This window comes from Oratosquilla oratoria, chromosome 16, assembly GCF_046742065.1.
Source record: "Oratosquilla oratoria isolate Oo_2021 chromosome 16, ASM4674206v1, whole genome shotgun sequence".
NCBI classification, from domain to species: domain Eukaryota; kingdom Metazoa; phylum Arthropoda; class Malacostraca; order Stomatopoda; family Squillidae; genus Oratosquilla; species Oratosquilla oratoria.
In genome coordinates this window covers 60,300,405-60,328,041 of record NC_134792.1, presented here as the reverse complement: position 1 = coordinate 60,328,041, position 27,637 = coordinate 60,300,405, and the positions used below count along the sequence as shown (strand labels likewise).

Genomic DNA, 27,637 nt, shown 5'->3' with positions numbered 1-27,637 from the left:
CTCCCTATCCCCTCCCTTCTTACCCGGCTAGCTCGAGCCGGACGTCGCGTCACTTAGCATCGCGGAACCAGACGAGTCGGTCACTCCACAACCCACCTTCTTTTCATGCCGGTAAGTCTGGTTCCTGCTCGTGCTCGTGTGTTCTCGTAGGGAGCCCTACCTGTTCTCCTGCAGTTTTTCCCCTTCGGTGTTGTGTCCAGACACCTTTGGGACACCCCTTCTATGATTATCATTATTCTATTTTCAGACCAAACGCTTGTGTGTGGAATCCGGCTGCACAGCCAGGATCTCGTCAGACGGCCACCACGACCTCTGCTCCCGCCATGCCCCTTGTTTCTCACAAGCTGGCTTTAACCCCCTAGCCTGCGTTGTGTGCAAAGCGCGGGTTGAGGAGATTCGTGCTGCTCCTCCCAAAACCCGTTCCAAGCTAGCCGCCCTCGAACTTCTTCGGGAGGCATGGCGCAGAGCTCGGAAATTGAAATCCGCTGACGACCCCCCCCCCCCTGGTGTGGGCGGATCCGGCGTTAGGCGTGGAATTGGGCCTCGTTCGCCCTCGCCATCCGTCTCCCTATGTCTCCGAGACTTCCGTTGGTGGACAACCTGGGCCTCTCGGAGTACAAGGGGACGAGTCTGATGTTGCGGAGTATGGTGTCCCCGAGCGTCCTCAGGCCTCTCGGCAGCCCCATACATCCGACCATCAAGGGTCCTTAAAACCCTTACGGCTTGCTTTGTCAAGCACCCCCACGAACTCGTCTTCCTCCCTAGTTCACTCACGTGAACCCGGCAGGAAATCTCGCTCGAAAAAGAGGTCTGCCTCACCGAGGTCCAGGACGCTCAGCTTGTCCCCACCCTCCACAGCCTCTCCCCCCAACTCACCCTCCCTTCCTCGCTCTCCTTTTCCTCGCCGTAAATCCCACAAGGGCAGGGAGCCGGGGGACGAAACGAGGGGAGAGGGAACTCTGGCTGCCCAAGTGGCTGCCCTCCTTCCGTCCCTGATAGGCCCCGTCCTTGAATCGGCCCTATCACATTATCCGGCCTTTCAGGCCGCGCAAATCATAACGCACCCCTCTCCAGAGCAACCTCCTATTGAACCTACGGCTCTAGCCCCCCCTCCCACTCTCCCTCCTGGTCCTTCCCTCCGCCCCTCCGTGCCGGCGACAGGTATAGGACTAGAAGGCCCCTCTCAGGAGGAACCCCCCAATCAGACGTCCGTCGGGTTGGACGGGGTGGAGGACCACTACAGTTCTTCTTTACCTTATCCTCCTACCATGACGGACTCTTGAGTTCACCCCTTCTCATGGTGTGACCTTCCCCGGTCCTGGGAGTACTCGTTTGGAGAAGATCACAAGCTAGTGGCCTGGTCTCCCGACTACTCGCTACTGGAGGGCTGGAGGAGGAGAGATGACGTTATCCTAAAGTGGGCCAACGACGCGGAGGGGGCTAAGGTTCTATATAAGATTCGACCCCTCTCCGCCCCGGCCTCCACGCCCTCCAGGATTTCCACCTCTAACACTCTGGACGCATTAGGTGCTCTCCTGGAGAACCCTCGTTTAAACCCTGATGGGCATATGTTTGTCGACAGGTCGGGGGGACTCACCGGCGGTAGCACTCTCCCCAAACGCCTGGTTCCCGCAGGAGAAAGGGGAGAAAGCCTTAGACATCCCTGCTCTCGAGCGGGCCCAAGACCAACCCAAGACGGTTCCTCCTCGACGGCATATCCCTTCATCATTCCCCGTCGTCCTGCCACCACCCTTCGCGCCGGAGGGCCTGCGCGATTGCTTGTGGCACTCGGGCAGGGACCCCGCCCTCCCCCATCAACTTAGTGAACCGAAGGCTAAGTTGCTGACGACGGAGGCCTCGACCAGACAAGACCTTGCCTCTACCATCTCGACCGTCACGGCAATGGCGATGATGAGGAACTGGCTGACGACGCTCGCCACGAGCTTTGAGGACTTCCCGCGGGAAGAATTGAGGTGAGTGGGATATTTCAATCTATAGAGGGTCCAGACCTGTCCTGGCGAGAGACGCTCAGGTAGCGTCTTCACCCAGGACGGAGCCTCTTGACTAGCGCCCGAGGACGAGGTCGTTCGGAAACGACCTCGGCTTCGCATATGTTATACGTTCTACAATTGAGCGATGTGACTTTATTACACCCTCCGGGGATCGGGATCCTTCTCGCCCTACTAATTTGATTCGCGTGTTTTCTGTATGCAGAGACACCCTGGCGGCACTCTCTACCGTGGCAGAGGGTACAGCCAACATGGCGTCATCAGCCCTACCCCCAGCAGCGAGGGCCTTCACCGCGGCTCGTCTGGCAGCTCGTCAGTCTGCAGCGCGGTCGGCCCCGGAGATAGCTCGCCGAGGCGTGGTGAGAGCAGCTCCCCCTTCCCGTGGTCTGTTCGACCGGGAAACGACAGACCGCGTCTTCGCTACGGTCCCGACCGTCATCCAGATCCAACAACCCTCCCAACCGGAGATTCCAGGACTTCCTTCGGAGACACGCGATAGTGACCATCTCCGCTAGCACAGTTCTGGACTTCCTGTCTTGGCTAGCTGACACCACCAACAGGGCACCGGAAGGCCGACCCAGGCCATGCCCCCCACGCCCACAACATCAGAGGCCTCGCGGCATCGCTGGCGTTTCTCCGCACCCACTCTGTGGAACGGGTGCAGGACCTCGGGGGCTGGGCATCAGCAACTTCCTTCAGGACACGGTATCTCTACCACTCGATCACCCCTGTCCCATGTGTCGCCATGGGAACGGCTCCACCCCTCTTCGCAAAAGAAGGGGGGGGGGGGGGCAAAGGGCGACCGAGGGGTAGGGGAAGGCCCAGGAACCGCTGAGCAAGATACAATATTCTACATAGAATTTATGCACTATGTGAATTGTACAATATTATTTTTATAAAAAAATAAATAAATAAATGAATATATATATATATATATATATTGATATTGATATCGATATAAGTAAAAAAAAAAAAAAAAAAAACAGGTCGAAATGGACATGACTTCTCCTATCCAACTTAAGCTAATCTATAGTCATGATGGTCAAGAACTTTACCATGTTGAAATTAATTTCAACGCTCACTGTGACTCAGGTCGAAATGACCATGACTTTTCCTATTCAACTTGAGCTAATCTACAGTCATGATGGTCGAGAATTTTACCATGTTGACATTAATTTCGACGCTCACCGTGACTCAGGTGGAAATGGACATGACTTTTCCTATTCAACTTGAGCTAATCTACAGTCATGATGGTCGAGAATTTTACCATGTTAAAATTGATTTCGACGCTCACTGTGACTTAGGTCGAAATGACCATGACTTTTCCTATTCAACTTAAGCTAATCTGTAGTCATGATGGTCAAGAATTTTACCATGTTAACTAATTCAACGCCCACTGTGACTCAGGTCGACATGAACATGACTTTTCCTATTCAACTTAATTTAATCTACAGTCATGATGGTCGAGAATTTTACCATGTTAAAATTAATTTCGACGCTCACTGTGACTTAGGTCGAAATGACCATGACTTTTCCTATTCAACTTAAGCTAATCTGTAGTCATGATGGTCAAGAATTTTACCATGTTAAACTAATTCAACGCCCACTGTGACTCAGGTCGACATGAACATGACTTTTCCTATTCAACTTAATTTAATCTACAGTCATGATGGTCGAGAATTTTACCATGTTAAAATTAATTTCGACGCTCACTGTGACTTAGGTCGAAATGACCATGACTTTTCCTATTCAACTTAAGCTAATCTGTAGTCATGATGGTCAAGAATTTTACCATGTTAAACTAATTCAACGCCCACTGTGACTCAGGTCAACATGAACATGACTTTTCCTATTCAACTTAATTTAATCTACAGTCATGATGGTCGAGAATTTTACCATGTTAAAATTAATTTCGACGCTCACTGTGACTTAGGTCGAAATGACCATGACTTTTCCTATTCAACTTAAGCTAATCTGTAGTCATGATGGTCAAGAACTTTACCATGTTAAACTAATTCAACGCCCACTGTGACTCAGGTCAACATGAACATGACTTTTCCTATTCAACTTAATTTAATCTACAGTCATGATGGTCGAGAATTTTACCATGTTAAAATTAATTTCGACGCTCACTGTGACTTAGGTCGAAATGACCATGACTTTTCCTATTCAACTTAAGCTAATCTGTAGTCATGATGGTCAAGAATTTTACCATGTTAAACTAATTCAACGCCCACTGTGACTCAGGTCAACATGAACATGACTTTTCCTATTCAACTTAATTTAATCTACAGTCATGATGGTCGAGAATTTTACCATGTTAAAATTAATTTCGACGCTCACTGTGACTTAGGTCGAAATGAACATGACTTTTCCTATTCAACTTAATTTAATCTACAGTCATGATAGTCCAGAATTTTACCATGTCAAAATTTATTTCAACGCTCACTGTGACTCAGTGATATCACGGTATGATGACGTCAGTGATAAATTGACGTCACCATGTAGTCCTATGACGTCAATTTGTGTCCCTGTGACGTCACGAGACGATCCTATGGCGCCATGATCAATCCGGTGACGTCACAGTATAATCACATGATGTCACTAGGTATTAAACATATAGAAGTCCGCTTGTGGGTGACGAGACGTCACAAATTGCCATAGCACACTATTGGATGAAGACGCTCGCCACGGGCTTCGAGAACTTCCCGCGGGAAGACTTGGGGTGAGTTGGATACATACCGAGGGTCCAGGCCCGTCTTCGTGGGAGACGCTCAGGGAACGTCTTCACCCAGGACGAAGCCTCTTGACTAACGCCCACGGACGAGGTCGCTCGGAAACGAACTTGGCCTCGCATACTCCCTTTCGGTTTCTCGCTTACCCCGAGGATTTTCACGTAACTAGTGAGAGTGGTAGGCGTACGTTGGACGGAAGCAAGCGTCTCCACACTCATGTTCCTAGACGGCTAGTTGATGCATTTGCCCACCGGGGAGGGTGCATCGGCCGACATCTCAATGGCTCTGAGTGTGTTGGCGGACGTGGAGTTCGGGGTGGACTGGGACGGGTCTGCCCTTGCTCCCACACAGACTTTATTGGCTCGGGATTGAGTGGGACACAGTCAGCGTCCTTCGGGTGCTCCCCTGCGCCAAAAGAGCGTGCTTCTCTCACACGTCCTCCCTCCTTCGGTGGCGGGGGGGGGGGGGCCTCAACTTCGCGACCCCGGCCCTTCCACTGAGCCGCTTGGGGCGCCGACGGCTGGTACGGGAGGTCGACAGGAGCATACTGCTTCTCCCGCGTGACCTGCCCGGGCCGATACCCTCAGCACTCCACAGGTTGTTGCGTCCCTGGCTTCGGTCGGGGGCCCTACGCCGGTCGCTGGAGTTTCTCCGCACCCACTCTGTGGAGCGGGTGCGGGACCTAGGGACTGGACATCGACGACTCCCTTGGGGACACGGTGTCTCTACCACTCAGTCGCCCCTGTCCCATGTGTCGCCATGGAAACGGCTCCACCCCTCTCATCTCAAAAAAGTGGAGGGGGCAAAGGGCGACCGAGGAGTGGGGAGGGGCCAGGAACCGTTGAACAGGATACAAATTTCGTATAACAGGATACAAATTTCGTATAATTTACGCATTGTGTGAACAGTGCAATGTTGTGCATGTCACATTCTTCGGCGTGGGTACTTGACGTTTCTGTCTCCCCTCTACTGAGTGATAAAATGAATAAGTCTCCCATAGGAAAGACACACGTAATAACGGTTTGATTCAGGCTTCACCTCTCCTCCCACCTGTCCTCGTCTCATGCATAGCTTCGCTGTGCAGGTTTCTTTCAGCCGATAATATTTCTTTGTCGCGGCTCGTGCCGCTTAAATTCTTCTTATCGGCTTAAGAAACCTGCACAGATTTAGGGTCCCTCCCTCCTCCCACAGGCGAAGCCTTCATTTCTCATTGAAGTGACGCGACGTCCGGCTCGAGCTAGCCGGGTAAGAAGGGAGGGGATAGGGAGGGGGAGGTGGGGTCGACAATGCGCATGCCTGCACAGAGCCGGGAATTTTAAATTTCCGATGATTTTGGCGGAAAATTCAAACCACACTCAACCTTCGGGAAATGGCCATATGACCAGGAGTGTGGTATGGGATTATCGCTATAGCTTCGCTGTGCAGGTTTCTTAAGCCGATAAGAAGAATTTAAGCGGCACGAGCCGCGACAAAGAAATATTTTTCACGACCAAACAATTTCACAAACAGGCAACCTTATTCCTGGAATGTGTCTTGATTCTTGAGCTGTTATCGACGACAGATCTCTACCAGGGTGTAACAAATTTACCTTAGTGTGTATGAACCTGATAATGTTAATTGGTAGAAAATATACAGCAAAATGGTACACGAATGTATATGCACACGCATAAATATACAAATATATACTCGCCACAGGCTTACACAATGTAAGTTTGGAGTAAAATATTGCGAAAATATTGCACACGCGTGCGGACACACACACGCATACACATTGGATAAGAAGAGTTTAAACGTAGGTGTCAAAGTGTGAATAGTGTCAAGAGAGAAGTACTCGAATGTGCAACAAGCGGAGTGCCACAAGGGTCAGTGTTTGTAAATCATATTCACCATGCCACGTTATATAGATGATCTACCAGTAAGGGAATGGTCTTTTATGCAGTTATTTATAGTCACCTTTTTTGTGCGTCTCTACGGCCATGAAGTACACAGGATTTTCTTAAATTGGAAACGAGTTTTCGTTCAATAACGAATTCATGTATATACTTAATTTCCACTTTTCTTCCTGTGTGGTCAGTATTTTCCAATCTCTCCGTCAGCATTTCAACAACCTCTTCTGTTCCCTCTCTTCTGGTGATCTATGTTCTCAAACGACAATCGATTTTATCTTGGGCTCTCGTTACAATTCCCCACATCAACAGTTGTCTGTTTCTTATCTTCCAAGTAACTAATGCGGTAATGAGTCATTTGTCAGAAACGGTCATTTACACCAATGAAACTTAAGATGATGGACAGTAATTGGGTTGCTGTGGCTGTCGACTTTTGCAGTATGACCCCAGCCAGCCAACCAGCCACCTTTGTGTTCAGAATTTATTCTCTGGATCTTGGAACGATCCTCAGTCATTGGCGACTACGGACTTCATCATGGACATTACCATAGCTTCCTTTGTCAAAAGACAGGTATCCATTCAATCAACCAGCCAGCCAACCTTCATACCAACTAACCACCAAGCCTCACACAGAAAAATCATCCAAAGACTCACAAAAGAAAACTACTCTAGGAAATAAGGAAAACCCATTGAAATTGATTATGATGAAATTACCATCACATATAATGAAACATGCATAAGAAAAAACATCCTGGTTAAATATATCCAGAGTGTATATTTATCTTCTTGTATTCCTGCTTATTTTCCTTACTATTAAAACTGTTTACTCTAAGCACTTCTGTGGTGTACATGTACCCCACAAGCATGCTTGTGCGTAAGGTGCAAGTTGATGCATGGTAGAGTTATGTGGTAGTTGATCTGACTAACTGCTCAGTAACCCCAAAAGGGTCACCGCAATTAGGTCGCGTCTGGTCAGGCGCCAAGTCGGTCCCTTATATATATATATGTATATATATATATATACATATATATATATATATATATATATATATATATATGTGTGTGTGTGTATTTACCTAGTTGTATTTACCTAGTTGTATTTTACGGGAAGGGGAGCTATGCTCGTGGGGTCCCGTCTTCATATCTCATTTTATCTAAACTATTTTTAAATTCATGTATTGTTTTTGCACACATCACTTTCTCATCTAACTTGTTCCAACTGTCTATTGCTCTGTGAGGAAAGCTGTTCTTTTTAAAATCTCTTCTATAGCTGTCTTTTTTTATTTTCTTTCCGTGTCCTCTTGTATTTCTGTCATCCCATTTTATCAGATTCTCTCTATCAGTAATTTCTATGCCTTTCATGATTCTGTAAATAGCTATCAAATCTCCTCTCTCTCTTCTTTGCTCTAGTGTCTGTAGTTTAAGTTTTTGTAGTCTCTCTTCATATGATAGTTTTGAGAGTGTTGGTGCCAGTTTTGTAATTGCTCTTTGTATTCTTTCAAGTTTTTTTATACATTTTTTTGTACTTGGTGACCATATCGTTGCTGCATATTCCAATCTTGGTCTTATCAGGGTGATTAGGATTTTCCTCACCATTTCTTCATCCAGGTATGTAAATGCCACTTTGATTGTTCTTATTAAATTATAAGTTTCTCCAAAAATCTTATTTATATGTTTCTCAGGTGACATATTATTCATAACAATGACTCCCAGGTCCTTCTCATTTTCTACTTTTTTTATTCCTTCTTTTCCCAAATTATATGATCCTGTTATTCTGTTTTTGCTTTTTCCAAATTCCATTATACTACACTTTTTTGTATTGAACTCCATCTCCCACTTCCTACTCCATTCTTGTACTTTATTTAGATCTCTCTGTAGTGATTCACAATCTTCTTCAGTTTTCACTCTTTTCAGTAATTTTGCATCATCTGCAAAGAAGCTCATATAGCTTTCAATTCCTTCATCCATATCATTAATATATATAGCAAACATTATTGGGGCCAGAACTGTTCCCTGCGGGACACCGCTTATTACTTCATTCCATTTTGAGTGCTGATCTCTTATCACTACTCTCATTTTTCTTTCTTGCAAAAAGTCTTCCATCCAATTTAGCAATTTACCTTGTATTCCTCCTTCATATTCTAATTTCTTAAGCAACTTCTTATGTGGTACTTTGTCAAAAGCTTTTTTTAGGTCTAGAAATGCACAATCAGCCCATCCATCTCTTTCTTGTATTATATCTATTAGCCTTGAATAGAAACATATTAAATTGGTGACGCATGATCGTCCTTGTCTGAATCCAAATTGCCTTGGATTTAGTACGTTGTTTTTTTCCAAGTATTTTACCCATCTACTTTTGATAATTCTTTCACATATTTTTGCTATTGTACTTGTTAGAGAGACTGGTCTATAGTTGGTAGGTTCTACTTTATTTCCTCCTTTATATATAGGTACTATATTTGCTTTTTTCCAATCTTCTGGAACTTTTCCTTCTTTTAAGGAACTGCTTATTATGCTATGTATTTTGTCTGCCAGTTCATTCCTGCATTCTTTCAGAATCCAGTTTGCTATTTCATCTGGCCCATGCGATTTTCTGACATCAAAATTACCCAAGTGTGTCAATATTTCATTCTTTGTTACTTCTATTTCTTCCATAGGGGGGACTTTTTCCTTCCACTCAATCTCTTCAGGTTGTATATTTTCCCTTGTAAACACTGATTTAAAATGTTTGTTCATAATTTCTGCCATTTCCATTTCCTCAGTGTATTCAACTCCTCCTTGTCTTAATTTCTCTAAGTCTTGTTTGTTTTTCAGTTTATTGTTTACAAATCTGTAGAATAGTTTTGGTTGATCTTTACACTTTTCTATAACATCTTTTTCATATTTTCTTTTTTCCTCTCTGCACTTTTGTACATATTCATTTCTATAACCAGTATATATTTTCCATTTTTCAGGTCTTCTGTCTTTTTTCCATCTGTTCCAGGCTTTGTCTCTTTTGTCTTTTAACTCCCTACAACTTTTGTTGTACCAGCATTTTACATATTCTTTTTCTTGTTTTTGTCTTGGGACATACTTTTCCACTCCTTTTTTGTAAATTTTTGTCAAAATATTCCATTTCTCTTCCACTGTTGTTTCTTCTTTGTATATTTCTTCCCAGTTTTCTTGTTGGAAGAATTCTCTTATTTTATCAAAGTTTGTTTTTTCATACATCATTCTTCCTTTTCTATATTGTTCATTTCTTTTCATATATTTTTCTTCATTAAGTTCCAGTTCAATCAATATGTGGTCACTTTTACCTATTGGTGTTTTATATTCAATCTTGTCCACTATTCTAGGTTCAGATGTAATTATTAAGTCTAGCCTCGATGGTTCTTCTTCATTTCTATACCTAGTGTTCTCTTGTATCCATTGTGTCATTGAATGGTCAGTAATCATCTCAAGTAGAGCATTTCCCCATGAGTCATCACCACTCTTTACTGTCATTTCTTCCCAGCAGATTTCTTTGCAATTAAAGTCGCCCATCATAACTATTCTTCCTCCGTCTTCCATTATTTTAGTTAATGCTATCTTTGTGTCCTCTAACATACTTTTATGTTCACTCTCCTCCCATGAGGCTGTTTTCGGAGGCACATAATTGATCACAAATTTTCTGCTCTTCTTATCTCGGTCTTCCACTTCTATCATAATCATCTCTACTGTATTCTTTCCATATATGACACCTTTCACGTTTATATCCTTCTTAGTCAGGAACATAACTCCACCCCCTTGTTTTTTCTCTCTGTTTCTAATCCAATAATTGTATGTATCATGTCCTACACTGTTGGGTGGTAGTGGGCCTTTTAATTTTGTTTCTACAATTCCCATTATGTCCGGTTCTTTTTCTTTCAAATAATCATTCAGTTCATTCAATCCTGTTATCAATCCATCTATATTTGTGTAAGACACTCTTAGTTTTCTGCCACTTCCATTGTATTCTCTGTTTCCCTTATGTTTTTCTTTAGTATGTCGAACTGCTTTATTTTCATGTTCACTACTCTCCAATAGAATCTCTCTTTCTCTGACTCCGTTCTTTCCTCGTTTTTTGCCTTAGCTTCAATTCTTTTCTGCTTTTCTGCCTCTCTTTCCTCCTTATTCATTTCTCTTTTTATCCATACCTTTTTATATTGATCATTTGTTGCTAGTTTCCCTGTCTTGGATAGAATTTTCTCTGCTGTTGTTTGTGACCTGAATTTAATCTTAATTGGTCTGGTCTTATCTGTACTATATTTTCCGAGTCTGAATTTTTCTTCAATTTCCTTTATAATTTCTGGTTCATCTTCCTGGACTAATTTTAATAAACTGCTTACTCTTTCATTTTCCTCCTTGATTCTTGCAGTTCTATCTGGGTTATGTTTCTCTTCCATTCCTAATATAATTATACATTTCTTTTTGTCAGCTAATTCTCTTACTATATTCTCCTTCTGTCTCATCACTTTAATAACTGAGTCTTCATTATGTTCTTTCAATTGCTGTTTGACTATGTCAGTGAATGAAACCTTATTCCCTTCTTGAGTTATTCTCCAATTTTTAGCTTCTGTAGCTAGTTTCTCTCTGTTTTCATTACTATTCTTCTTCAATTTCTCATTCTCCTCCTTTACATTTCCTAACTGTCTTTTTAGGTCCTCTATTTCTTCAGTTAAGTTTCTGTTAGCCTTCTCTAGTTGTTCCAACCTTTCAATTCTTTGAAAAATGGAGTCTACGTTACCTAACTTACGTTCCAAGTCCTCGATCACCTTATCAACTCTCTCCTCTAGTCTTATCAGTCGGGGGGGGGGGGTTGTGTCCCCCCCACCCTCTTTAAATCCCTGGAACATATTCTCGTCACTTTCTTCTGTATTGCTCCTCTCTATACTTCTAATCTTTACATTTTTATTAGACATTTGATCCTCGCTAAGTCTTTTGTTTACCTTCCGCTTGTCTGGCTGGTCAAAGTCTACTCCCTCCTCATTTCCTTCCATTTCCCTCAGTAATCCCTCCCCTTTTCCTCTTTCCCTACGTTCCCACTACTCCACGAGCAATTTCCCCCCCACCCTGCAAAAACACTAGGCACTTCTCTTTGCGTTGGGATCCACAGACTTCACTTTTCTTCAGAACGTCTTCTAAGCCGTCCATTCGTTGAAGTGTGTGTGTGTGTGTGTGTGTGTGTGTATGTATATATATATATTATATATATAAATATATATATGTGTATATATATATATATATATATAATATATATATATATATATATATATGTACAGTATATATACACACACACCGCCTGTCCCGACCGGGCAGGCCAGTCAGTTTACCTACCACTAAAAATTATTTCCAATTTTTCTACCTTTCCCTAGGACTAAGCCTCCTGCTCCTTTCCTAACTTTGTTGGATGAGGTTAAGATGAATAAGTATTCCTAAGTAGCCTCACAGTTACATGCATTGATTCCTGCCCCCAACTCAGAGTCTCCTGCCCACCCCTCCAAAGCCACGACCCCACGAAATAAATGTACCTAAAATCGCCCGGTGTGAATAGCCGTTTTTTATACACAACTATCTTTTCATCTTCATGCAGACATCTCTTCCCCTCGTACAACTACCGATCCCATGCGAACGGGTGTTCTGTCCTAGGTAGTCCATAGTCCAGTCAGATTCGGACAATTCAGTCAATCAGTCTGACCTCTGCAACCAGTTAACTGAAATATTTTAATAAATCGGTAGACACTGGTTTTGTGCCTATTGCTTGGAGGCAGGCAAACGTTGTTCCTGTTTTTAAGAAGGGAGATAGATCGTCTATATGCAACTACAGGCCAATCAGTTTGACATCAGTTATATGAAAAGTGCTTGAATCAGTAATAGTAATTAGACTCAGAGAACACATCGAAAGACATAATTTAATTCGTGATACACAGCATGGTTTCTCCAAGGGTAAGTCATGTGTGACTAATCTTTTATACTTTTACACTAAAGTACATAAGGCATCAGATAACAATGAAAATTACGATGTTATTTACCTAGACTTTAGCAAAGCGTTCGACAAGGTACCACACCAGAGACTACTAAATGAAATAAAAGCCCATGGCATAGGAGGAAAAGTGTTAGAATGGATTAAAGCTTGGATTAGTAACAGAAAACAGCGGGTCACCATAAAATGAGTAAAATCTAGGTGGGGCAATGTTACTAGTGGGGTCCCCCAGGGCTCGGTTTTGGGTACCTTGTTCATTATGTACATAAACGACTCAGACGATGGGATATATAATGGAGTTAGTAAGTTTGCGGGCGACACTAAAATGGGACGCCTAATTAGGTCAGGAGACGACGCAGAGATTCTGCAGGATGATCTTAACAAATTGTTAACATGGTCGGTGAAATGGCAAATGAACTTCAATATCTCTAAGTGTAGCGTGTTAAACGAAGGGCTACACAACCCCGAAAATAGATACAGCTTAGATAACACGCTTTTAGAGAAAACTGAGTGCGAGAGAGACTTGGGAGTTCTAGTGAGTTCGGACGTTAAAACCAGGAGACATTGCATTAGTGCCAGGAATAAAGCTAACAGAGCATTAGGTTCATTGCAAGGGCGGTAACGAATAGAAGTGCAGAGGTAATTATCAAACTCTAGCTATAGTTAGACTCATCCTTGACTATGCGGTACAATTTTGATCTCCGTCCTACAGAAAGGACACCTATTCAATAGAATCAGTAGAGAAGAATGGCCAAAATGATACATGGACTCAGAAATTTGCCTTACGAACAGAGGCTTAGGCACTGGAAAGACGCAGAGTGCGGGGTGATCTAATAGAGGTGTTCAAGTGAATCAAAGGATTTAACAAAGGTGATACAAACAAGGTCATCATATTAAAACAAAGGGCAGGACTCGCAGTAATGAATTGAAACTGGACAAATTTAGATTTAAGAAGGAAATAAGCAAGAATTGGTTTACTAATAGGGTGGTCGACGAATGGAATAGACTTAGTAACCATGTAGTGATCGCCGAAACTATCAGTTGTTTTAAGAAACGATTAGACAACTTTATGGATGGGGATGACAGGTGGTGATGGATACGGAGCTGCCTAGTGTAGGCCATATGGTCTCTTGCAGTCTCCTTCATTCTTATGTGCGTCGCTAGGCCTTCGCGGTCGGTCCCCCAATTGGAGACCACGCCATGACCGTCCTTAGGCCGACACACACATATCTACTAGAATAAACTACACAAGCCAAACTACGCATCACTCTCCCCTTATGTCACCACTGCCCCGGGTAACATACCCCTGTATGTTACACTTCTCTACCTTACGCCCTTTTCCTCTTTCTCAAACTATCCTCCATTCTCAATTTACCTTCCACCAAAAAATTATCTGATATTCCCCCTCTCTTTCCCCTGAGAATATGGACATCCAGAACTCTTCTCCTGGATACCACTACTTAATCTGTTAATGTCTTATCAACCACTCTTTCATCCACCACCCTCTCCCATGTGTATTTACGGTTGATTTTTCCCTAAACACTGTGTTAGTTATCATCAACTCTCTAAACACATCTCCACCATTAACTCTCCACGATGTTTTTTTACCTGGCACTCCACATTTCCCAAACACTAGGTCTATTGATTCATCCCCTGCCCTAGCACTGGGATCTTCCAATACCACTACATTGACACTCCTCCTAAAACTCTCTAAGTACTCATTTAAATCTATCCAAAAAGCCTTCCGTTCCTCTATACTTTTCTCACTACCAGACCCATATGCATTTACAAAGACCCACGTCTCCCTTCTCAGTTTCATCTTCGTCCATATTAGCCTTGAAGAAACATCCTTCCACGCCATCTCACACTTACCTATCTTCTCACTTACTAGTAGAGCCACCCCTTCCCTCCCTCACTCTTTCCTCACTCCCGACACCCTCCCCACTACACTTCCTAACTCAAACTCACCCCTCTCTTTCAACCTAGTTTCACTCATTGTCAACGCATCCATCTTCCTTCTTACAATCATTCTACATATTTCTTTTTACTCTCATCTGTATCACACTCACGCACATGAAAAGACCTAAACCTTCGGTTATGCTTGGAAAACTCCTCCTAGACCCTCTTTTGCCTTGGTTTCTCGTAGGAATGTACTCCCTTAGGGCTTTGGGTTACCGAGAGCGGGATGCATAGTCTCATCACTACATTCCATATTGGCTACCTCTACAATCCGAGTGGGAAGACTTGGTGGCAGTATTCTTTCACCTCCGTACCACAGGAGACAGAAGCAAAAATGGAAATATATACTCAAAGAAGTACAGGACATTATTAAGAGGAGGGGGGGAGTCAGCATAACTGAGGGATAGCTGCAGTACAATAAAGTGGCGTCATTTCTCTATGAGCAGAGATTTCCTCTAACATAGACAAAATTATGTGTGATCTTGGTCCGTAGGGGCACCACATATAGTCCCTAAAATATCGGCTGCATGCTACGGCGTAAATTGCAGTCAATACTCCAGACGGGAAAATAACAACTTTCTCAAATAACAACTTATTCAAACAATAATTAACTCAAATAGCAACTAACTCAAATAACAACTAAGTTACTCAAATCCGATACCTCTGACGGGGAAATAATAACCTAGTCATATCCAATGCATGTCGGTCCCCCAATTTATGTCCACTTTGCACACCTCGGACATTCAGTCTATTCTCGGTTTTGGTTCTCTTGTGTGGTACTCGGGTTTTCTATACGACTCGAAATTGCTTGAATCAGTACAACAGAAGCGGGAAAAGCATAGTAAATGTCTGACAGATATAGCTTATGCTGTTAGACTTCGCCGACTCGACCTGTACTTTGTTAAGGGTAGAATTATGAGACTCGATTTTATTTATTGCTATCGAGTTTTTCGTGGTCTCTCAATTATACAACCAACTAATGTATTCACTCTGTCTCCAATTAATGCTACCTGGGGACATGGATTTAAAATTCAAGCCCAACATAATCAGCTAGACATACGAAAAGGATTCTTCTTGTATTGAGTACTTTGGAAGTGGAATTATTTGCCTCAGGATGTAGTTGATTCCCCTAGTTTGGGAGTTTTCAGTTCTAAGCTACTATTTTCTCTTATGAACTATACATTTTTTAGTTCTATATTATCATTATATTTTACTCCTTTTGTTAGCCAAGCACACGGCAAATACTAAATTTATTTATTACAATGGGAATGCCATCTATATACGTTTCTGTGTGCGACTGGCTAGGGGGAAGGAAATCCCGTTAAATCTCCAGCACCCGTGCTACCAGCGAGCAAGGCAAGACTGGTGGCATCGGTCGGGGCAATCCCTCGTAAAGTGTCCGACCTGCCGGTAGTGGAAACACGCTCCACGTAGGACCTGGACGGGTGTGGGCAGGGCGGGGCAGGGTTGACCCTCGTTGCCAATCGGGATGTCTTTAGCCTGGGAACGGGCTTGCTCGTCCTTCTGATGGAGGCGCTCTTGTCGCTCGGACTCCCGTCGTGCTGTGTCCAGCAGGGTATCCAGTGGGGTCCGTTCCACTTCTCTGGGGAGAGCTCGGGAGAAGAGCCAGGAGTAGCGATGGAAAAAAAAATTACACTGCCAAAGTTGCTCAGATATTAATATTGAGTATATAAAAACAGGTGTAAGTACTTGATTCATCCCTCCACATATGTGTACCTATCTTCAGACACTATAAAAATAAGCATAAGTAATTGACTTTTTTGTCAGATGCTGCAACAAGTGTAGATGCTGTATATGGGCCAATATGGCAACCTTACAAAATCTAAATAAGCATGAAGCTATTTGCCAATATATTGTGTCTGCATACACCAGCAATGTCATCAACCTGAAAACAAACAAGCATTGATCAGTCTATGTGCCTTTATACAATATAGCCATGTGCTGTACATGTGTTTGATGGACTGCTATAAATGGTTTCCTCCATGTATATCCATCATAGTCCTCTAAAATCCACTCTAGTCTTAGCACAATCTTCAGGGATTGAACACTACAAATTTTCCTTACTACATCACTCCATGTCATGTGGCTCCTGCCGCTCCTCCTCAGGCTCCTCTATATCAGATGAAATCATGACTCTAGGGCCGGGGCTGGGCAGATCATCAATTGAGTCCTCAGAATCTGCTTCAGAATGGTCCGAGTCGTCCGACTCAAGCTGGAAAGTGGGGATGCTGCTTGAAGCAGTAGAATCCCTGCTGGTTGATGGCTGTGGTGGTGGTGGATTACTGGCATGAGCTGCATGGCGAGGATATTCATGGGCATCGTCCATATTGCCCAGTGCCAAGTTTTCCCCAATAAACACCAACTTGACAGCTCTGTCGGTGGTCAAACGATACCTTCTCGCAGAATGTACCAATGCATGTCTGCTAAAGGATCGCTCGACAGATGCACTGGATGGGGGCAGTTGCAGGATATTTGAGGCAACACGGGACAGCTGAGTTGAGTAACAGATCCCGTTCCACCAACAAGATGCTGATGTCTTATCAACAGCACTCCAAACAAATGGCTTTGAAAAAAAAGTCTGATTTGGACCTGTAATCTGCCAACTCAGCTATTACTTGGGTCTCATCAACATTTGGCAGTTGTGCAGCAATTTCATAAATGGCCTGCATTGTATCCACTTGAAAACCAACAATATTTTTAGTATATGATACTACAGCTTGTATAATCTTAAAGAGATACTACTAGTAATTTAGGTCAGGTGAATTCAGGTCAAGTAAGACTTGGAGGCATATGTAGTGGCATATGGGCAACACTGGATTTTGGGGGTAATAAGAACATATTATTACAAAATGAAAATAAAAACTACTTACCCCTTCTTCACAGTTACAAGGATCCACCAAATTGGCTACAAGGTGAATACTTTTCACCAGGAATTTCTTCCTTTCACGAATTATTCCCTTAAAGGCATCTTCTTCATTCTTGAGGATTTGGGATGATGAGAGATTCTCTTTTTTGTGTAAAAAAAAAAAAAAAAAAAAAAAAAATATATATATATATATATATATATATATATATATATATATATACACACACACACACACACACACACACATATATATATATATATATATATATATATATATATATATATATATATATATATACATATTAGTTGTATCGCTGGCTAGGAGGCGTAACCTGCCTTTGGCGTACCCCGGCTTCTGCTCCACGTAGGGCTATGTCCATTAAGTATTGAGCCTTTATGGCCAGTTGCTTGAGAATGAGGGATCCCTGGCTAAGCCTGTGAAGAGCGTCCTGTACCTCTTGTACTTCGCCAGCGACCCCGTAAGCATCCAACAGGGTGCGCTTGACCTTGTCGTATGTAGTCCCTGGGGTCAAGTTGGATAGGGCCTACTGTACTCGGGTCCCAACCACAGAACGGCACCACTGGGCCCACTTGGCTGCAGGTACCCCTAGCAGCTCACACCGGAGCTCAAGCTGGTCCAGCCACATCTTCATCAACCCTTCCTCGGGGTCGAAAGCGTTGAACTTATCCATTCCTGTGATGTTCCCAGTTATCATCAAGGCACTTACTCCCAACACGTTTTAATTTGCTCTTTCTTCTTTGCAAACACTGGACTTTTATTCCTTTTTATCTTTCTATTCCGTTACTGCACTTTTCTTCCTGCTGCTCGACTTACACTTCTTGGCACTACTGGTTATTATTTTTTTATCTGCACTTGGCTGTCTGTATCCGCATCCCACCGGTGACCACCAAAAGTGTTAGGCATGGTGTGGAAGCGAAGACAGCCAAACAAACGACAAATACAATATATATCTATTACAATGGAAGTGCCATCTACATACGTTTCTATGTGCGACTGGCTAGGGGGAAGGACATCCCGTTAGAATTTCAGCGCCCGTGCTACCAGCGAGCATGGCAAGACGGGTGGAGGTACCAGCAGTCAGTCCTAAGTAGGCGTTGTGGGCGTGGGGTCCCTACAGCAGACGGCGAGTTTGCTGGCACCAGAGTGGCGATTAGTCGGGTATCCTTCGGCGCGTCTTCTGACCAGTGGGTGCGGCGGGCGACCTGCGACAGTAGTACTGGGCGGCTGATGTATGCAAGTTGCTACGGCGTCTTCCCCTGGGACGCCGCGCCGTCACGCAGATCCTCGTCGGGAACTCCGGGGGATCCACGGTCGGCGCTAGATGATGCTTTGAAGAAGAGAGGTCTGGCCCGGCAGCAGCACATGACCTATACACTCGGGGCGTTGGGTCTGGCCCTGCGGCAGCACAGGACTCAAGGGTGGTGCTAGAGGCAGCAGCCGTTTTTGCCGCTTTTTATACCGACTGGGGCGGGAGCGGGGGTGTTATGTACCCGGTACGCTCCGCAGGGCCGGGCCGGGCGCTGATGCTGCGTTCGCTCGGCTGACCTTCCCTTCTGCTGCGGCACACCCTTTCTCCCTTCTAAGTTTATGATGGCATTTTATTCTTATCGCCATGTTGTATACCCAATGACGCATCTCAATGGACGGTACATCACACCAGTCCTCATCACAACTACATATTTGTATACTCTAGTTCTGTGCTAGTTGCTAGACTGACTGCGGTCTCTGTTTTTATTATTATTTTCTTTTTTTTATATATATTTCTGTGTCAATCCTCTCTTTGCCCAGTCTTGGCAGGACACCGGATGGAGTGGCCCTCATCAGGTAAGAGATGGCACCCTAAATCCTTTTTTTCTTTCTTTTAGAGCTATGATCACTTCATCTCCCATTCTATAACTCCATGACGGCCTATTTTTCTCTCTCTTTTTTTTTATTCACTGCCAGTATTTTGTGTTTCTTTTTCGTGAACTACATCTTCCAGCCCTGGCTCCATTACACCTTGTCTAAATTCTTCTTGTAGTTTACAATTCTCTTCACTTTTTACTCTTGTCATGAGCTTATCACCATACATAAATAAGTCTGGGCCACTATCACTTTATTGATCACATGAGCCTACTCTTCAAGAAATCCTTCTTTCACCCCATTATGCTTCCTGCAATTCATCTATAACGGTTCACAATTCCTATATTACTATTTTGTGTGACACCTTATCGAGAGTCTTTTCTATATCCAATTAATCCAACCTTTTCATGTGACACATAAACATCTACACCAACAACACAGAGCTAAAGCTGTATTCATAGAGTCCCGTCTCTTTGCCTCCATTCATTATATGCTGCCATAATTTCGTTTGTGGTATTGGCTTGGATTATATTAACATGCAACTTGTTCCATAATTCTACTTCTATGCGGAAGGTATACTTCCTAACATTTATTATTTTTTATTACCGTTTGTTGACCTTTCATTCTATCTGTGATTCACAACGCACTTTCTTACCCTAACATAATGCAAGCGTTTTGAATCGAAAACTTTATGGGAGAGATCAGAGTAAATATTGTTTGTTCAACGTCAATCTGATAAATCAAATTTCCCGCCAAGTATTGTTTACTTTTCAGTTTTCGAGATCTCCGAGTTGCACGCTCCAGTGGATGGAGGGAGCGACTAGGAGAGTAATTTGTCTGAAGGGAATTAAGGTCAGAGGCATTGAGATCACATGGAAACGTATAGAAATCAAAACAATTATTCAATATCGTGGGTTATGGGTTTTCGACAATCCTATTTCTTCTACCAACAAGCATTGTGTAGTTACATTTGTATTGTTGCAGACTTGCGGGGAAGTAGTTAAACAGAATTTGCAGCCTTGTATGGAAGGCTTTCGCGTGGGATTTAATTGTCAGTGTTTTCACCAAACGTATGCCTTCTAATTAGCCGTCATTTGATTCATATTCCGAGTAGGGACATAATGCAATCATGTTAGGATATGGGTTATTCGGTGTTATTTCAGCAGGTGACCGATAGTGCAATAACCTCCGACACTTCACAGAAAGATCTGGATCCAACATTTTATCTTATGTTTATATACTTATCATTGCACATTTGGTACGAGTTTGTATAATAAAATATGTAATATCCTTGACATTCCAAAGTTTTTTTAGCTCGAGTCTAGAATCAGACATCAGTGAGGAGTAGTGTTCGGACGCAATAGGTGTCGTCCCTGGATACATATTCACCAATATAGATTATACTGCATTTTGTGCAGTGGGAGATAAAGCATTATCAGCTTGAGTCTCTCCTCATTCTTCGAGATGGCAGACAATGAGCATCCATCAGAGATGGTGTCAAAGACCTACCTTGGTTTCGACTTCAGCACACAACGGGTAAGCCAACTGAAAAAGCCGCGCCCACACGATAGTTTGGTTTATAATACGAAACGGTAAATCATAGAATAACCTCACAAAGTGTACTGATAAGATGTTACCAAGTAGTAGTTATTCTACCGGTAGTAGAGTACAGAAGTTATGATAGAAAAATAATAATAACAATGAACACCTGTTTTTATTTCTGAAATTTATTTCGGTTCTTTTTGACCTGAGACCAGGAAAAGTTAGAATAAACTAAAGTTGAGGCGAGAGAGAATTAAACATTCAACATATATCTTGTTTCAAGGGTGAATGACTAATAGGCTAAGACGAGCAGAGAGAATACTTAGTTCTGATAGCTTACCATTTATAGAACCAAGTAATAGGTGAATAGTGTTTAATTCCTTATTGTTAAGATATATTTTCTTTGAGCTTGTTATTTATTATTTCCATACAATTTCCAGATTTCTCTTGATGTATGATTATATGCTCAGTATGTATACAGGATGCAACAAAAGTTGAAGGATTTTTTCTAGCTCATTCTATTTTATTGAGTCAATTAACCAATTGCCTAAAATTTCTTTTGCAGGAGATCTATGACTTTATAAAGTTTATTGAATAAAACAAGTCAATGACAGTATTTTAAGAAAATTGTATGTGTCATCTTAACTAAACTAAACTAATCCAACAGTAGTAAATCCCTATGTACTTCTCATAGATCTCTGGGAAGAAACATTGTACTGTTTTCTGTTATATTAGTATGGGTCTTTATATGTCACTGGCAGGGAGGAGGAAGGTAGAAATTGCCTGTTGTCAGATTGATAGCCTTCAACATCACTTATAATCTAATATTTTTTATAATACAAGTTTGACAGAAAAAAACCCCCACAAGTATAGTTTGTATATGAAAGTTAAGTCAGTCAATCAATCCAGTGCCTTGGGTCTCTTGCAGAAGACCCATGGCTCCTAGGTATGTGGCAAAAGCCACCACAGAGAAGACCCAAAACACTTCATACTACAATGTCCCCATGCCTATCCCTAGACAATATAATATCTCTTCTCAAAGTGACTTATGGTCCTACCTGTAGGATGTGGGTCTCCTGCTGGGGAGACAGGGGGTGGGGGTGGGGTGGGTGTGTGTGCTAAAGGTGAACTAATTAGGAGTGGCCACCAGATTGGACCACAAGTGACTCAAGGAAGATATATGGTGTTAGTCTTGTTAAGACTAGATAATGGCAGTAAAGGATAAATTGTTCAGTTTCTTTGTGTGGTGGTTGTATCTAGAGCAGTTAATCTCTTCAATACAATTCAAATTCTCGTGGGCAGCATCAACTGCCTGATGTACAATGATTTGATGATGCACCACAATACTTGTGTTATTGAAAATAAAGTTACAGTTGTATTACTCATTTTCTTTCTCTGAATATTAGTAACCACAGAAAATATGATCAGGCCAATTCACGGAATATGAGGGTTATTCGACTACAGCTACAAAATAAATATAATCAATACACCAATACCAGCATCCTCATGTACCCACTTGTGCCATGGGCAGGACCATAAGTCACTTAATCCCAGCACACACTGAGCTTTGTGCAGTGCTGCATGAGGCAGTTGACAATGTTCAATGCAGCACTGAATTTCCACACTGTCTGTGACTACCCGGAATGCTGTAGTGCATTAGTCACCTCTGAACATTGTCAAAGGAAGGATGTGTGTCTTGATTGTCCAGTTCACAATTCGTAATGCAAGAAATTTGTGCTTTAATTACTTCCAAACTTGCACTTCTTATTTGTATTTATTTATCCTTATTTGTTTATATTCTTTAGTCCCTCAGCTTGTACTCCTTGTACTTCACATCCCAAAGGCAAGGATGCTGCTGTAGTAAATCTATAAATATTTAATTTTGGCTGGGTATATTTCTTGCTTTGCTAATATGCGTATATTATGTATCAGGAAAGAAAAATTGTCAGTTCTACAGAGTGCTCTGGCAGAATAGGACCAGATAAACAATAGATAGATATAAATGTGAGTGTTGCTTCTTGTTCTCTCAGATATAGGTACCATCCTGGAAAGCTTATTGTGCGACATACCTTTCTCCTCCGTGTCAAGATGTACTCTAGCCAGCTACATGAAATTAGGAGTCATGAATTGTGCAATGTGTTGCAAAAGCCTGCAAAACAACACATTGGATAATGTGTTGGCACTGCATGAGGCTCAGTGTGTATGGGCTTTTAGGGAGGAGGTATTGTGTTGTTGTCTGGAGATGTTAGTTATTGTAGTATGAAGTGTTCTGTGTGGTAGTTGCATCTGGGTCAGTTTGATTCTTTGGCCAGGCCTATTCTGTGTTGGTACTGTTTTAATGCTAGATAGTGTCATGAGCACAGGTGTGCCAGTGTGGTTCTTGTCAGGTATGGGAGGATTTTCTCTCAGGGACTTGTGTCTGGAGGTTGTTGTTGGAGTATTGAGTTTGGTAATCTCTCTTGAAGGGCTTGTTTAGTTTAATCTCTCTTGAAGGGCTTGTTTAGTTATTTAAGTGTGGATGTTTTTGTGTGGATGTTTTGTGTAGTATAGATGGTAGGTTGCAATAGATGTTTGATTAGTATAACTGGTGTTTTTTGTTGTGTGTGTTCTCTTGGTGGTGCTTGTGAAGTATAGTGTGAAAGGTATGTGGTTTTTAGGGTTCTGGTGTAGAATTTTGTTCCTGTCATTTTCATGTGGTGTTCTATTGGGAAAATTTTTGTTTCTATAAATAGGTGCTTGCTGGCTGAGCAAGTTAGGGCATCGTTACTTGGAGCGAAGGTCGAGGGGATGGTGGTTTGAGCCCTGCCACTGGTGAAGTTGAACCAAGGGCATGGTTTGTTAAATTCCATGCTACAAAATCCTCTGTAAGGGGCTCTGTCTTAGCCTCCCAATAGTGGGGAGTTTATTACAATTAACCATATCATCATCATCATACGTAGATGCTCAATGGGGTTGGTTTTGGTACTTCCTGTTGTTACACTCAGTGCTCCATTCTGTAGTGTTTGTAAATAATTTGTGTTTGACTTGCTGATTGTTAGGAACCTTGCTGTGGAGGTGTAGTCAAAGTTGGCTCTTATGAGTTGTTTGGAGATGGTTAATAGAGTTGTTCAAAGTTAGTACCAGTGATGGATTTTAGTAAGTTTGTTTTCTTATTGATTTTTGATGTAAAGTCTTTGATATGTGGCTGAAAGTCTTACTGTCAAATATGGGACTTCTTTTATTTTTTTTCCAGTGGAAGTGTTTGGCTATTTAATTTTATGATGGTGTTTGTTTTATTCATGGTTGTCTGGAGTGAGTGATGTTACTGTTGATTTCTGGGCTAAAGCATCCATTTTGTTATTTTTGAGCCAATGTTCTAGTTGCTTCAAGTAGGCTTGGGTGTTCTTTGCTTCTGTTTTGTAGTTACTGTGCTGGGTTATTGTCAAGTCATCTGCATAGGAAAGAACCTTAGTTTTAGTTCTGGTTCTGAACTTGGAGATCACTTATAAAGAGATTGAACAATAAAGGTGAAAGTATTGCATTATGAGGGACTCCATTGTATAGTCTCTTTGTTCCTAAGATTTGGCTGTTTTGGGCTACTCTGGATTGTCTTCCTGCCATATAGTTGATTAACCACTTCTTGTGGTTATGATGAATGTCTATATCAGTGATATTTTTGGATAGCATGTTTGGGGACCTTATGAAAAGCCTTGTTTATATCTATGGTAACCATAATTGTTCTTTCTGCACTTGTGTGATGTTTATAAGCAGAGTGCTGGTAGAGTGGCCTTCTCTAACACCATGATGATTGGGGGAGGTAGGTATTTCCGATTTGATTCTTGGTGCTATCAGGCTTTTCATTAGCTTGGATATTGTGGATAGTAATGGGATTAGTCTGTTTAATGCAGGGTTTTCAGGGGGTTTGTTTGGTTTGATGATTGGTATTATATGAGCTCTTTTCCAAATGTTTGGGGTTTTGTTGTTTAATCAGTAGTGGAAAATATTAGTTAAGGCTCTTATGGTTGTTTGGCTTAGATGTTTGAGGTGTATGTTTGAGAATTTGTCTAGGTCTTCCACACTGGATTTTTTTTAATTTCTCTATTGCTCCTCCTGTATCATTACTGGTGAAAATAGGGGTGGGTCTACTCTCAGGTTTGATTTTACATATTTTATTATTTTCAAATTTTTTGGTATTGCAGCCTTGAAGCTAGTTTTGGAGAATGGTTTTTGATGTTGCATTGTTGGTAATGGTATTTTACCCTGAATTGCACCAACTGCTTCATGGGTTCAGGGGGGGGTGTAATTTAGTTTTTGAGTCTTTGATGGCTTCTATTGCTCTTCTCATTTTGCTGTTGTCTGTCTCCATAATTTTAGTTTGTTAAATTTTCCCAGTTGTCATATTTCTGTTTAATTGCTTTAGTTGTTCTTTTTCTTGTTTTGTCAACCTGTGTTTCTTTTTTAAGTTACTCCTTTTTCTCTCTCACTCTTTTTTTTAACGAGGTTATCTCATGTGTGTAGTTGGGGTTGATTTTTTTTCTGCATCCTCTGGGAATGTTTTTTACTTGCCTTCTGTTAGGTAAATACAGGGAACATCTGAGCAATATTTTTTACTGACTGCAACCCAAGCCAAATTATAGAACACAAGTTGTAGATAGAATAATTCTCATATATTCCTATCAAATAATTTTTGAATTTCTATGCAGGTCAAGACCATAGTCATTAATGACAACCAGGAAATCCTTCATGAGGCAGATGTACAGTTTGACAATGATCTTCCAGAATACAGGTTTGTTGAAGTGGTGTCTGAATAAGCATCATACATTTTTTGTTCAGGAAACAACTTGCTATAATGTGTATGAATTTAGAGGGAATATATCATATTCTTAATGTTTCTTCTACAGGACTCATGGAGGAATTAATGCACATAAAGATGGCATGACAGTGACTGCCCCCACTATTATGTGGGTTAAAGCACTTGACATGCTAATGGACAAACTACGAGTTTCTGGAGCTGATTTCTCCCTTGTAGCAGCTATTTCTGGAACAGGACAGGTAAGAACAACAACAACATAAGAGAGATGATGTTATTGGAAATCTAGATTTACATTAGAATGAGTAGGAGTGGAAGAGAAAAGAATGAGGTCCAAAAATTTGCAGAGTGCATTTTCCTCATCAAACCTTATTAATTTGAAACTTGAACAGATGTACCTGCCTTTATTACATACATGCATGCAATTTAAAATACGGTATATATAATTATGTAGTTATTGTCCCTGCCTTCTTTTTGCAGCAACATGGCAGTGTCTACTGGCGTGTTGGAGCAAGAGATACATTGAAAAATCTTCAACCGGAGAAGTTCCTCCATGATCAGATGGCTATGGCCTTCTCCATAACAGACTCACCAGTGTGGATGGACTCTTCAACTACCTTACAATGCAGAAATCTTGAGGAAAAACTTGGTGGTGCTCAGGTGTGTATATATATATATATATATATATATATATATATATATATATATATATATTATGTAAATGTACATATATGTTTATTACTGTTTAAATATTGTTGTCTGGAGATTAGATCTGATTCTGCAGAAATGTGGGGATTATATTGTTATGGGATACCAAAGATGCATTGGTACTAGATTAAAAGAAAGAGAAAATGAAAGCAAAAAAAGAAGCAAGGAGAAAGAAAAATAAAAGGAAAAAGAAAAGGAAAAATAGGAAAGAGAGCATAAAAAATAAAATAAAGAAAAGATATCCAGAATTGGGTTAATGGAATGAATATTTTGGCTTGAAACTTACCAACCTTAGATTTTTCAGTTTTGATTGAAGTTAGGTATCTGAATAAATTTGAAATAAATGTTTTGCTATTGCACATCTGTTCAACCGGTAGGAAGCCAGTGCCCCAGTACCTGCTCTCCCATTTCACCTTCTATTAACTGGGAGCATAGACCCCAACTGAGGCCTTTACACTTGCCCCACATGCTCTAAACCCATAAACTATGAACACACATCAATCAAATGTAATACATGCTACTATTTGTTTCACCTGACATGCACAACACTTACAGACACACACAGACATCCCTCTCTTTCTCAGTGCCCTTTTTACTCCATCCATCCATCTCATCCTTGGTCGCCCCCTCCTGTTCATTCCATTCACCTCTGCCTTCCACATTTCTACTAATTTTCTTCACTCATTGTTTCTTTAAGAAGGAAATAGGCAAGAACTGGTTTACGAATGGGGTGGTCAATGAATGGAATAGACTTAGTGACCATGTAGTGAGTGCTGAAACTATCAGTTATTTTAAGAAATGGTTAGACAACTTTATAGATGAAAATGGCATGTGGTAATGGACATGGAACTGTGTAGTGTAGGCCTTATGGTCTCTTGCACTCTGCTTCATTCTTATGTTCTTATGTGTCCAAACCATGCCAATACTCTTTCATCCACCCTACTTCCCAACTCCTTCTCCACCCCTGCTCTCCTCCTCACCTCCTTATTTCTCACTCTGTCCAGCCTAGTAACCCCTACCATACTGCTCAGACATCATCTCAAATACATTTAAACTCTTTTTCTCTTCCTCTCTTATGTTCCATGTTTCTGCCCCGTATAGTACTGTCAGCACAATCACCCCTACATACAATCTCCTCTTGGCATCCATTCCCAAATGTCTATTTCTCATTACACTTTAATCGCCCAATGTATTTGCTTCTCTTAATATACATTCCTCCTCCACTCCTACCTTTCCTGCCACATGTGCCCCCAAGTATCTAAAGCTATCCACTTCAGC

At 41.9% G+C, this 27,637-nt stretch overlaps 2 protein-coding genes across 2 annotated transcripts in view; both read left to right on the top strand.

Moving 5' to 3' along the window:
* The first annotated feature begins 1,548 nt into the window (after positions 1-1,548).
* Positions 1,549-2,813, top strand: LOC143033788 (uncharacterized). The gene is made up of 2 exons (XM_076199279.1): positions 1,549-1,973; positions 2,215-2,813. The coding sequence occupies exons 1-2, from the start codon at positions 1,561-1,563 to the stop codon at positions 2,522-2,524; spliced, it is 723 nt and encodes a 240-aa protein (XP_076055394.1). The 5' UTR covers positions 1,549-1,560; the 3' UTR covers positions 2,525-2,813.
* Positions 2,814-20,636: 17,823 nt separating this feature from the next.
* LOC143034065 (xylulose kinase-like) overlaps positions 20,637-27,637 on the top strand; it is a 30,438-nt gene continuing 23,437 nt past the window's right edge. The window contains exons 1-4 of the mRNA XM_076199967.1: positions 20,637-20,856; positions 25,545-25,627; positions 25,743-25,893; positions 26,132-26,311. Of these exons, the coding sequence (XP_076056082.1) occupies positions 20,785-20,856; positions 25,545-25,627; positions 25,743-25,893; positions 26,132-26,311 (486 nt within the window). The 5' untranslated portion in view covers positions 20,637-20,784. The remainder of the gene's footprint in view (positions 20,857-25,544; positions 25,628-25,742; positions 25,894-26,131; positions 26,312-27,637) is intronic.